The sequence below is a fragment of the Tachypleus tridentatus genome, unplaced genomic scaffold (genome assembly GCF_004210375.1).
Source record: "Tachypleus tridentatus isolate NWPU-2018 unplaced genomic scaffold, ASM421037v1 Hic_cluster_2, whole genome shotgun sequence".
Lineage (NCBI taxonomy): Eukaryota > Metazoa > Arthropoda > Merostomata > Xiphosura > Limulidae > Tachypleus > Tachypleus tridentatus.
This window is the reverse complement of record NW_027467782.1, coordinates 11,808,999-11,821,486: the sequence shown is the minus strand read 5'-3', so window position 1 is coordinate 11,821,486 and position 12,488 is coordinate 11,808,999. Positions and strand designations below refer to the sequence as shown.

Here is a 12,488-nt window from a genome sequence, read left to right as displayed (position 1 = left end):
CAAGCTGTTTTTGCATATAAATTTCTCAACAAGTGGGTTTCTCGACATCACTGAGTAAATGATACTCTTAATGTGAATTGAAAAAACATTTTCAACAATTGTAATTTACACACATATGCTATTTTAATAATATGATCAAGCTGATATTGGGTATAGTTAAACATGATGTAGTCTAATACAATGTATAAAAACATAAATGTTTGTGCTACATAAAGAAAGTTTGTAAACTACTAAATTTGAGAATTTAAATTTTACTGATGTTTAAAGTTTCCAAGTTCAGACTCATAAAAGATTATCTACCATTGCACGAGCAAGATAAAAAGCATCAAATGGAATACGAAATGCCTAAAACTAAAGATAATTAATTATAGAGGTAAATGTAAGAGACAAATCCAGAAAAATTGCATAAACAATTATCCTATTTACTGTAAAGAAATTAATAAACATTATAAACAAATTTATACATACAAAAAACTGATGTTAGCAAAGATGCAACTTTCTACTCTACCCAAGGTACCAAAGTGATAGCATATACATGTATGAACATTTTATTTCTTATTTACATTAAACACCTTCTCATGCATTACAAATTTTATCCTGTTACTACTGTTCAAAAGAACCAACCAATGAAGACTGCAATAAGATACTTTCATTTCTACTTCAGTATTGAAGAAATTAGTAGGAAAAACATCAAACAGAAATAAACATGTTCTTTATAACATTTATTATATTTACATAACTTGTACTGTTGTTAGTTAGGTCCGTTAAATGATTATTATTTTTACTTTATTTATTGTTACTATAAATTTACACAAAAAATGGAATGAATTTCCTCAAAACAATGAAACTGACTTCTTACTACTAGTAGTGGGCTCATGCCTGATAATGGGTTTAATAATGTCCATATTGTAACCCACACATGAAACAAAGAATAAAGTAAAAACTACTTTGGGTGTCTCAGTTTATTTATACACCAGTTTGAACCACTGGTCTCAAGTTTCATAGCTGTAAAAACTTTGATAACAACTGTTATAACAGACAAAACCTACTTCTACCACTCAGGGGAAACCCTTGCATCTTAACCAGTCTTAATAATCTAAAAATATAGTTACAATATTATTTTCTAGTGCAACTATTTGCAAAGTCACCTGCTAAATATGTACTAGTCATCCCTAATTAAACAACAAAAGACACCTAGTCATCACCACCCACCACCAAGTCTTGGGTTACTCTCTTACCAACAAATAATGAGACTGATCATCACAATACAAGTCCCCTACAGCTGATAGGGAGAGCAAAGTTAAAAGATCTTATGAGATAGGATCTGTAGTTTCGTTTAGTTCTATTTCATAACTTTTTGTAATGGTGGATGTTAGGAGTTTTAACATGTAGAAATGTTTGGGTGGTTTAATTTCAAATTCAAGAAAATTAAGAGTAACTGCCTTCCCACAACTGCCCTATGAAAACAAGTGTTCATTTTTGAAAACATATTTACACTTTATTTGCACCATATTAAACCCTATTGTTAATATCCATTAAACACTAATGTTATTCCAATACAATGTTAGTGTTTTAAGTTTAAAACTTATAATATATTAAAAATCATGCATCAGATAATTTTCACATTCACATGTTTAAGATATTTATTACATTAACACCACAGGTGTAAGCTGATTACAATTTTGGTAGGTATATTGATTTATTACAAGACCAAGAAATAAATTTTGTTTAAATTTCATGCACATGTAAAATTACATCCACAAATATCTACACAATAAACAAAATTATATTATACAAAATTGAAACTTTACTTGCGTCAAGTAGAAATATTAACACTAACTAAAAGACTTCTCTAAATTAGTAATTTGGTGTTTAGATCTTGATAAAATATGCAAAAATTCTTTCAAGTTAGAACTGTTTAATTAAGTGTACACATTTAAAACTAACCAATGTTGTACTATCCGAAAATATTTTGAATAAATGGTTGAATGTTATAAATCAAACACATAATACCTCACTGTTGATAGCATCATTGCAACACAAATGTTATTGGTTTTCATAAAAACCTTTGTTATCACCAACATCATATCTTGTTAAAATTTCCTGCAGACTGTGTATAAATACCAGAAGATGGGGTACCTCCTCATCTGCAAAATCCAAACGTCTTTGTGAGATTGCATCATCATAAATGTTCTAAAAGACAAAGCAAATGGAAATGTAATGTAATAACAAACATCATAAAATATAACCAAAGTCCATTTTCCTTATTGTCTATCTAACTTTCAATATAAAACCTCTATCAATAATTCAGCCATCCAAGATATTTCAAAAGTAAAATTTGCTGACATCATTCCCTTGTTTCATATTAATGTGCAAGATATAAAGACACATTTTTAAAACATCTATGAAAGAGTAAAACAGATTCACTAATTGATTGATTGACACTATATGCCACTTTGAACATAATTTTGGTTATATTGTGGTTAACAGAGGCTGTAATTTAGTGGTAACATAAAAACGTTGCAACAATAAATGATAAAAAAAAAACAGCAATCTTTGGATTTTCAACAAAAAAAAAAAAAGTATATTCTTTCACTCCTTTTCTGTGCTATAATTTTCCAAAATATGAAAAGACATATCTGAAGGAATTCATGAATCATAGGAAGTAACATCTGGAAAGTTGCTAAAAACATAAATAAAAACAAGAATTTGTTGCATATCCTATCAATATCAAGATTGACCTGGAACTGTCAATACATAACAGATGATACATGAATCATTTTCAATATTGAAAATCAAAACTTGTTGTGTATCATTCATTAAATATATCCTGTCAACAATATAAATAGATACATTCTGTATTATTTGTGAGCTAGTGCTGATAATAATAGGTTGGATAAGGACTAACCCTACAGTTTGCATAATTTCATTGTACTAGAACATTTTTTATACTGTTGTTATTTTTAAAAGACACATTGTAAATAAGTTACCACAAAGTTGTGGAACAAGAGGTTTTATAGAAAATTTAAAAATAACAATACCTTTACAACTTTAATTACCATTTTTGATGACTATCTTTTCTCTTTCTTTTTCCAACTAATTTTTCCAGCTTTTCTTAGAATGTCACATTAGAACCTGGTAATAAACAAATACAGATAAAATGATTTTACCACAAGTTACTACATTAGCAAATTAAATCTTCCATTTTAATAACCTTCATTTATTTATATTATGCAACTGGCATGTTTATCAAACAATTATTCAATGAATGGGTTTAATTGTTAACAAAATTGGTATATTAAATCTCAATAAGTTTATACTAAATGCCTTAATAACACTTTCTTAACATATAAAATTATATACAATTAGAAGATGTTTCACAGATAATATTCAATTCTACAAAAATGTTTTACATACGTACATTTAAATTTTCTCTCAAATGCTCTTCAACCTTTTCATCAGACACTCATGTTTATCATTCACCTTTTTTATAGCCTCATCAAGACTGTTTCTCATGTAGAAAACTTACAAAGTACCTTAATTACTATTTTCTAGAATAAAATTTCAAGTTAAAATTCACATTAACTTTATATAATTGTTTTCAAACTGATAAATGTTCACACTTTTTCAAATATACTTTAGAAAATGAACTGTATTTCAAAATATTGTTTACTCATGAAACTTATTAGAAGCCTATACAACTTCAAATTGCGGGTTTTTATGTAATGTATTATAGACTGTTTTATTAGTGCTTGAATTGATTGGAAAATTCTAGTTTTCAAGATATTTCTTTTGTGCTGTTCATTAATTGATTGAAATACCTTGCAAAACTTCCTTGATCAAAACAAGAGAATCTTCCTGGTTTCAGTGATGTTTGCCACTGTGCTCTTCTAGAGTGGTACTCTCTCAATAACATGTGATTTAAATTGTCCACCAATCCATTTTCTATTTAGTTGCTCTACATGCTTATCAAAAGCCCCCTCATTTATCGGAAAAGAGGAAAGAGCTGGTTTCCTTCCAACTTGTCAAACTCTAAAGTTTTAAGTTTGAAAGCTGAGGAGGACTCTGGGGATGTTTTTCATACTTTCCCTACCTTGCAGTCCCCATTATTTGATTTAATTTACAAAAAGAGAAACTCTAGAAGCAAATAAAGATAAGCCTGTTTACTCTATTAAGATAGGATAAATTCATTTCAAATGAAGATAATATCCAGAAGCAAGATGTACATTTTTTTCAGGAATATATTGAAATGATAATAACATAACAGTCTTAAAAAACAAACAAACAGTAACAACCTTAACTTCTTCTCTACAGTCATAAGAAAACTCATCTTTCAATCACTTCATTTTCTTTCTGATTAATTTTTTTAGAGTAAGAAAGAAATTAAATTTTATTATAGTAACCCATGATTTTATCCATCTTTATGTGGTAAGCACTTATATTTTGTTACAGTTTTCCCACCAATGAATTAAAAAAGTCTTGGATATCTTTTCATATAAAATATTATACATTCAGTTACCAGATTATTAAATATATTTTTCTGTCCATTATTCAGAGTCATATGTACTGCTGGTAGAGTAATGATAACAAATTTAAAGATTGTGACCCATATATTAGTAAATCACTTAACAGTTTACCATGTACATAAAATAAATATCCCAGTGTTAGAAAATGTATAATAATCTACGTTTATTTCAAAATTTGTTACATCCAGCAGCACATACTTTTTCCCAGGAAATAAACAGAAAGCAAGAAATTTTTAATGTTTAATTTGTATATATTTACAAGTTTTTCTCTTGAATAACAACAACAATCTTACATGAAAATGAGCATAACACATGTTTACATTTTAACACTTCACACGATCATTCTTTTCTGCTAAAGAACAATCATTTTTCTGATTAGTATTAAATCACATTCTAAATTTCAGATGTTTTGTTTATCTCAACTTATTGATTGTATTTCACACATAAACCTACTTACATCATCACAAAGTACAATAAAAGTATTATTCTTAAATCCGTTCAAAACGTAATTTTCTTCAATCTCTTATAATTACAAGTTTTCCACACAAAGGTCAAAGTTGTCTTTGTTGAAAAACAAAAAAGCAAGGATATACTCTTTCAACTGATACATTGTACTTTATAATTGTAATGATTCATATAGTTGCAAACTCTTTAACCTAAAGATGACCTAAAAAAGGTCACAACGTTGTTCTCTACTTCTATAGTTTTAATACCCATACCAACTGTATTGAGATAGAATTTTACAAACGATTTATACAGTCCACACTTAATTCAAAAAATAACTATAGCAATGATGCTGCATTAAACCGTGTTATAGAGAAAAGAGATTTAGCCTGAATCGTTTAGGGTTAGAATATAAAATGCTAATTTACTTACGTACATACTGCTTCGAGGTTTTTGGATTATTTTAACATCAAAGCATTTTTGCGATATAAGTTTAAAGTGCCTGATAACACTTTGTGATGTCCTAAAAGTTGGAAATAATAAAATCCGTTTTGTTATAGACATTTGTTTTACCAGATTTGAACCCTTTCTCGCATTACTTTTAACATGTCTTGCGATCTCTTGTACTGTTTTGATTACGTCACACAGATAAATTGTTGTAGACACGTGAACGAATATTGATTCAAAAATATGAAAAATTCTGGAAAACCGTTAATAAACTAAGTTACGAGTGAAACCTCCATCTCATTTATACTGAGATTCACAGTGAAAAACAAGTTTGCGAGATTAATATTGATAAATATCATTTTAATATTTTACACATTAGAACCTTACTATATTTTCAAATACCTGAATAATATTTCAATTATATTAGGTGAGAAAAAATTTAATTTTTCATGTATTGTGATGAAATTCGTTATTACCACCATTGGCCAAATTAATTGGCCAAAGTAAAGCCTAAATCTTGTTAGGTTTAGATTAATTTGTAAGTGCTGAGTTTTCTTGTGAAAATATAATTTCGAAATATAATTAAGTTAATATTAATGAGATTAATTTATTCATTGTAGAATACTAATAATTTTATATACATGTGTGTGTATATACATATGCATGTATGTTTAGAATATAACCTCTTGCGTTGAAATGACACGTTTCCCATTTTAACCAAAGTATGTATCAAATATAGTGAAAACCGATGATGGTGTTCTATTGTGTTTATGTATGTTTTCTTACATCAAAGCCACATGAGCTATTTGCGATGTACACTGAGGAAAATCCAACCCGTTACTTTAGCTTTGCAAATCCTAATATTTAACACTCTTCTACCGCGGAAGTGATGTTATAGCCTCGGAAAAGTTTAAAATTTAAAAATTTAAAACATTAAAGTGTTTTTCTTATCAATCCTAATCAATAATATGGGCCATAATGTGTTTCCAATTTGTAGACAAATTATTTTAGGAAATAAATAAGATTCTATGAATTTTCGATATTGTTTAAACTAACGAAGGCCCGGCATGATCAGGTATTCGGGTTCGAATCTCCGTCGCACCAAACATACTCGCCCTCCCAGTCTTTGGGACGTTATAATGTAACGGTCAATCTCACTATTCGTTGGTAAAAGAGTAGCCCAAGAGTTGGCGGTGGGTAGCAATGACTAGTTGCCTTCCCTCTAGCCTTACACTGCTTAATTAGGGACGGCTAGCACAAATAGCCCTCGAGTAGGTTTGTGCGAAATTAAAATGCGCGCGCATGTGCTTATTTTCCAATATACGAGGACTGGTGGGTAAATTGCAACATTCTCGCGCAAGTGTTAATTTTGTAGTTGAGCGTGCAGGTGTTAATTCTGTGGAAGCTCGCATAGATGCTTGTTCTGTTAAATGTTAGCGAAGTTAATTAATTGATAAATGCCATATCAAGTATTGAATATCTTAGATGCGCGCACAGATTCTTATTTTGTTATTTTTGCCAGAAATTATTAAATTGGTAGACATACTCGCAGGTGTTGTACTTCTTAGATGAGCGCGCAGGTGCTTATTTTTGGACTTGCGTCTAGGAGTTTATCAAAGTATATGAGCACGATAAATACTAAGCTTGTAGACACGCGTGCAGATGTTTATTTTCGTAAATGGGCACAGTAATGTGTAAATTGGTACATGCAGGTTTAAAGAAATACTTATTTTAGCACATTTGCACACAGATAGATAAATTGGTAGATCAACGCACATGAACTTGCCTTCGTACACGCACGTGAAAGTGCATAAATTTCTAAATGACGGCACAGGTGCTTATTTTATATATTCCATTACCAGTATAGGCGTGCGTGTAGGTGCTTATTTCGTAAATTCTCGTGCAGATGCGGAAATTGGTATGTGAATACGGAGGTGCTTACTTTTGTTTCTGTGCTTTTAGATGCACAGATTTATTTCAACAGCCTTCATAGTTGTTTGTGTTTTTTTCGTAAGTGTTTTATAATAGAGGAAATATTTTACTCTTAAAGTATAATAACAAACAGGCAAAAATAGTATAGTGAACATCACCTACAATACGAGAATAAACCATATAAAAAAAGCAATTGGGTAATTTTATTTAAACGAGAAGAAAGAGAACACAACATTCGGTGTCTTTTGTAACGTTTTTTTCTCGTTTTTCATATCACATTTTCCATTGTAAGAAACAGCTATAGCATTGGTTTCCAGGTGAGATTACCCCGCCTTTAAAACAAATGGTTGGAATACAAATCAAATTTTTAAAACTGAATATCACATCGTTATCGACACAGTTTTTTACCAGCTTGGAATATGAAACGTTTCGTTCCTGTTTTGTTATTATAAGTCAAATGTATTAATCTTTGTGTTTAATAATATTTAGTAAGAAATACGGTTATTTCTGTTGTTTATCGCATATGAAACATTAAACTAACTATGCTAAAGGAAATGGTATTAATTACATCAGCTGGCGAAGAACGACATTTTAGTATTAATGTATGTCTAACAGTAAGACACACCATTCTTTTTGTCCACCAGATTTTCATTTGAGGCCATGTATTAGATGACGTGACAGGTTTTGTTATGAAGCGAAAGACGTGTTTATTTTATATATCTTTGTTAATCAAATACGATTCACATTTAGTATCGAAATGAAGCCGGCTGTGTTTTAATCTTAACCTAAAACATACATAACAGTAAAAGAGGTACATGTACTTACCTTAAGTGTTTCAATTTATTTTATAACCACTATTTCAAGTTTCATAACTGTAAACACATTTGCAAGTGTTGTAGTGCTAGACTTGACTAACAATTGTTCAAATTGTAATACTCAAAGAAATCAGGACAAATCGTCGCATTTTTTATAAACAAATCACTACACGTCATTCATTATTCGCACTTGTTGATAAACTCAACAACACTGAATGAATATTTTATCTCAACACATAGCCAATATCACTTCTCAGATTACTGGTTTTGTTCTCCGATCAACTGAAGGTCAATATTACACCTTAAGCGACTGCCTATTGATATTCTAACATATGGAAGGTACAATCAAATCATAAGTAAATGTTGTTTTGTTGTTGTTGTTATAACGGTTAGAAGTGAACACTACACCTTAAGCGTCTAACTATTGATATTCTAACATATGGAAGGGGGTACTATCAAATCATAAGTAAATGTTTTTTTTGTTGTTGTTATAACAGTTGAAGGTGAAAATTACATCTTAGGCGACTGTATATTGTTATTTTAAAATGAGGAAGTCACCACCTCATCGTAAGTAACTAATTTTTTTTTATTTAACACTAAGAAGTTTTTAAGTGACTGATGTTTATAAAAATAAGGAAACTGGAGTAAGATTTGTTATGTACGTTTTATTGAGACACAAACAGAACTGACCGACAAAACGACCTTCAGGTTTTGGTAACTTTTCTTTAACAGACCTGTCATGACGTCAAGGAAATAAAAATTGCTACGGGGCAGAGTTTTTTCACTTTCAAATCTCACTTAAGAATATATTAGGACTACTATATTAACTAACTTAGGAAAAGAGTGGACGTTTGAAGCACGGGACATGAACTTCACACAGCAACCGAACAACAAACAGCAGAAAACACCTTTCTACTGTTCATGGTTTTTACTTACTGCTTTATTAAATCAAAGGGTGAACAGAAAATCAACCAATAAAGTGCAGAACGAAGAAATATCCTAATTTCTGACCAATCCTGGCTTTAATAAATGTACATAAGGATGACAACGACTTTGCAATGTTGGAATTATTTTGTTAAATATATTCTCAGTTTTAATATTATCTTTCTGAATTTCATTTCTAGGTTTTTTATGCTCGAAAATTTGTTTAAGAAATTTAGAAAACTATATAAACAAAGAAGAAATTGTGGCAGTTTAAAATATAAAAATTTTAACAAACAAAACTTAAAAATTGATCTACTTAAATAAAACGTAAATATACATAAATGACATCTCTTGGAACGCACAGTTACATAATGTATTTGATTGTACTGAATTAATGTCTCCCTAGATAAATTATTGTGTATATGTGCACATGAAAATGGTTTTAAATGAAACAATTTAGGGTGTGGGTGCACTTAGAAGTTGTGTCTAATGGAATAAATGAAACAGAACATTTAAACAAATTTATTTTACTGGTTTTCTGAGGTGTATTTATTTCTTCATCGCTTCAACTGTACATGTATATAACTGTATGCTTTTTCAACTATATATATATATATACATATATGTCTTGACAGTGTATTTTGTTTTCTACAGCATTTGCTTGTGTTAAAGTTACGTCTTTGGATAACATATCTCCTGAAAATGAAACATCAGAAGCCGTCAGTGTAGAAAATGGAATGGAAATGATCACAATAATACCTGATGATCACAAAATGAATCCAGTCGGTAACAAGTCCAGATAAGGAGAAAGAACCAGAACGTTGGGAATGGGAAGGAAAACTGGACTTTGTTTTAAGTTCTATAAACTACTCTGTCGGTCTTGGAAACGTATGGCGATTTCCATACTTGTGTTATGAAAATGGTGGAGGTATGTGTCTTGTGGTTTAATCCAACAAAATATACATGAAACCTTTACCTTACTAAATGTTAAATCGATGGTTCTAATGGATTATATGTTGTTGTTTGTTATTTAGGGGCATTTTTGTTTCCCTACCTCATCTGTTTAGTCTTGTGTGCTGCTCCTCTATTCTTCCTGGAAGTGGCCATTGGTCAGTACCTCAGCGTTGGTGGTATCGGGGTCTGGAATTTAGTTCCTATCTTTAAAGGTAGCTATTGTTGTTCACTTCTAATGCCTTGGTATTTTCACCTTTTCCGGATAAATATAACTCATACTTGTGTCTCAAATATGTCAACAGTTCTTATGTTATGTAATCTATACTTTCACTAGGAATTGGCTTTGCTTCAATGACCATCGTTTGTCTTTATAATATCTACCACGTGGTGATAATAGCTTGGACTATATTCTACTTCTTTTCCTCAATGACGTCACCACTGCCTTGGGAATCGTGTGGTAATTGGTGGAACACAAAATACTGTATGAAAGAGGAACCAACATCACGAATCTTAATATTACAGCCACCGAAGCAAAATCACCTGTAACCGAATTCTGGGAGTAGGTTTAATTTTTTATTTTTCAGATGAATCTTTTATTTTCGATCAATAAATAAAAGTCGTATTTGGATCTAGTGTTCTCAGAATATTGTTTTCTATGTATATATATATACATATATATATTACAATGGGAGTACAATTAAATAACTATTTTCTATCAACATAATGTTATTATTTATTCATTTTCCACATTTGTACACTGGTTTTTAGTCCAGTTAACTGTTTACCAGTAATTTATATTTTTCTACTTTAATTTATGAAAAATATATTGTCGATAGTCCAAAATGTTTAACTTGTCCAGCCACAGTGGATTTTCAACATTTATTTTAAGATATACCACGATGTAAAATGATAATATAATTTATTTATTAACTTATAATATATGTGGTTTAAGCATGTAGAACAAACAACTAATCCTTTACATTTAAGTTTCAATCTAGGTAAATCTCAGAGGGTCCCAATTATTGAAATAAATTCCATTAACAAACATTCATTTACTAACGTCTGCATGGCCGAGCACCATGCGACTCGTAATCGCGGGTCGCGGGTTCGAATGCTCGCCAAATATGCTCACCCTAGCCGTGGGGCGTTATAAAGTGACGGTCAATCCCACTATTCGTTGGTAAAAGAGTAGCCCAAGAGTTGGCGGTGGGTGGTGATTATTAGTTGCCTTCCCTCTAGCCTTACACTGCTAAATTAGGGACCCTCTAGCCTTAGTAGCACTGCGAAATTAAATTAGGACGGCTAGCACAAATAGTCAAAATAACTATTTCGAGTAGCTTTGTGCGAAATTCTAAAACAAAACAAAAACAGACTTACAATGCAAGAAACAGATATCTCAGTGAAACTTTGTGCTTAATAGCTACTAACAATGACAAAGTTAAAGGTAAAAAAATTGATTACTTTAGATAATTTGTATTGAGAATGTAAGATACTTCTTTTAGCAGATATGTTAACAGCTAAAATTAATAATAATAGAAGTGTTTTTATATAAATATTAGAAAATTTAAATATTTGTAAAATAATTGTTAAATTTTGAATTCAAAACATCTTTCTATTAAAGTTTAATTTTAAATTTGATTAAATTTTGTTTAATATCATTTTTTTAAATAAAAGAGTGGAGGTTGGAAGTTTTAACTTTTAGAATTTTTAGGATGCTTTTAAGGTTGTATCTGAATATTAAGCATAACTGCCTTCTCACAGTTGGCTGCAGCCCTATGAAAGGCAGTAGGAGTTGAGATATTACGTTTGTAAGCACTCAAATTCTAACCCTTAAATGATTTTACATACCTGCTGACTAGTCTGACATCAGTGTCTGGATTTTGTCTGATAACATAATGTAATGGCCACTTACATTATTTGTTGTGACTCATGGTTGAGAAATAAGATTGATAATTCAAAATAACTGTTTAATTTTAATTCTGTTATAATGTTTGTTATACGTATATTAAGTAGAAGTTGGTTAAAATACAAGCACATCATTCAAAGTCATTATACGTAAAGGTAATTGTTCAGGGGGCAGTACTTCCTCAGAGGTACACATGTTTTAATAAGGAAGTTTAGAAATAGTGTTTCAAAATTATTTTGCATGTGAGTCACTATTCTCACAAACTACCATTGCCTTTGTTTTCTCTTCCTTTTCACAAGATGAGATTAGTGATTTCAATTTACAATATGTGTCAGTGTGTAGAATTTTGTTCAAAACAGATGATGCTTACTGCAGCTACATCTAGGAATAGACTCAACTAACAATGACTGTAATAATAATGGACACCTTATGTGCCAGTTTATGATGCACCATGTACCTTGTGAGAATTTTACCCAGTTAACCTTGTTATTGTTAATCTTGTAAGATAAATTTTAGGACATATATTTCTAGGTATAATTG

At 30.4% G+C, this 12,488-nt stretch overlaps 1 protein-coding gene and 1 long non-coding RNA gene across 17 annotated transcripts in view; one reads left to right on the top strand and one right to left on the bottom strand.

The window, feature by feature from the left end:
- LOC143243414 (uncharacterized) overlaps positions 1-5,715 on the bottom strand; it is a 31,217-nt gene extending 25,502 nt beyond the window's left edge. For 2 of the 16 annotated variants that reach the window (XR_013024488.1, XR_013024491.1), the window contains exons 1-3: positions 5,403-5,654; positions 3,042-3,135; positions 2,014-2,193 (exon numbers count right to left, since the gene is read on the bottom strand). This is a non-coding gene — a long non-coding RNA (uncharacterized LOC143243414). Of the gene's footprint in view, positions 1-1,476; positions 2,194-3,041; positions 3,136-3,821; positions 4,038-4,983; positions 5,196-5,402 lie in introns of those variants that run through there. The other 14 variants (XR_013024496.1, XR_013024505.1, XR_013024497.1 and 11 more) reach the window with 14 other exon arrangements.
- Positions 5,716-7,323: 1,608 nt separating this feature from the next.
- On the top strand, positions 7,324-10,588 carry LOC143243286 (sodium-dependent proline transporter-like). The gene is made up of 4 exons (XM_076487138.1): positions 7,324-7,335; positions 9,872-10,016; positions 10,123-10,254; positions 10,377-10,588. The coding sequence occupies exons 1-4, from the start codon at positions 7,324-7,326 to the stop codon at positions 10,586-10,588; spliced, it is 501 nt and encodes a 166-aa protein (XP_076343253.1).
- The last annotated feature ends 1,900 nt before the right edge of the window (positions 10,589-12,488 follow it).

Bases quoted from the DNA above. Each gene is read 5' to 3' on its own strand.
- LOC143243286 (XM_076487138.1), top strand. The intron at 10,017-10,122 runs GTATGTGTCTTG...TTTGTTATTTAG, and splicing joins GTGTTATGAAAATGGTGGAG to GGGCATTTTTGTTTCCCTAC. The intron at 10,255-10,376 runs GTAGCTATTGTT...TACTTTCACTAG, and splicing joins TTTAGTTCCTATCTTTAAAG to GAATTGGCTTTGCTTCAATG.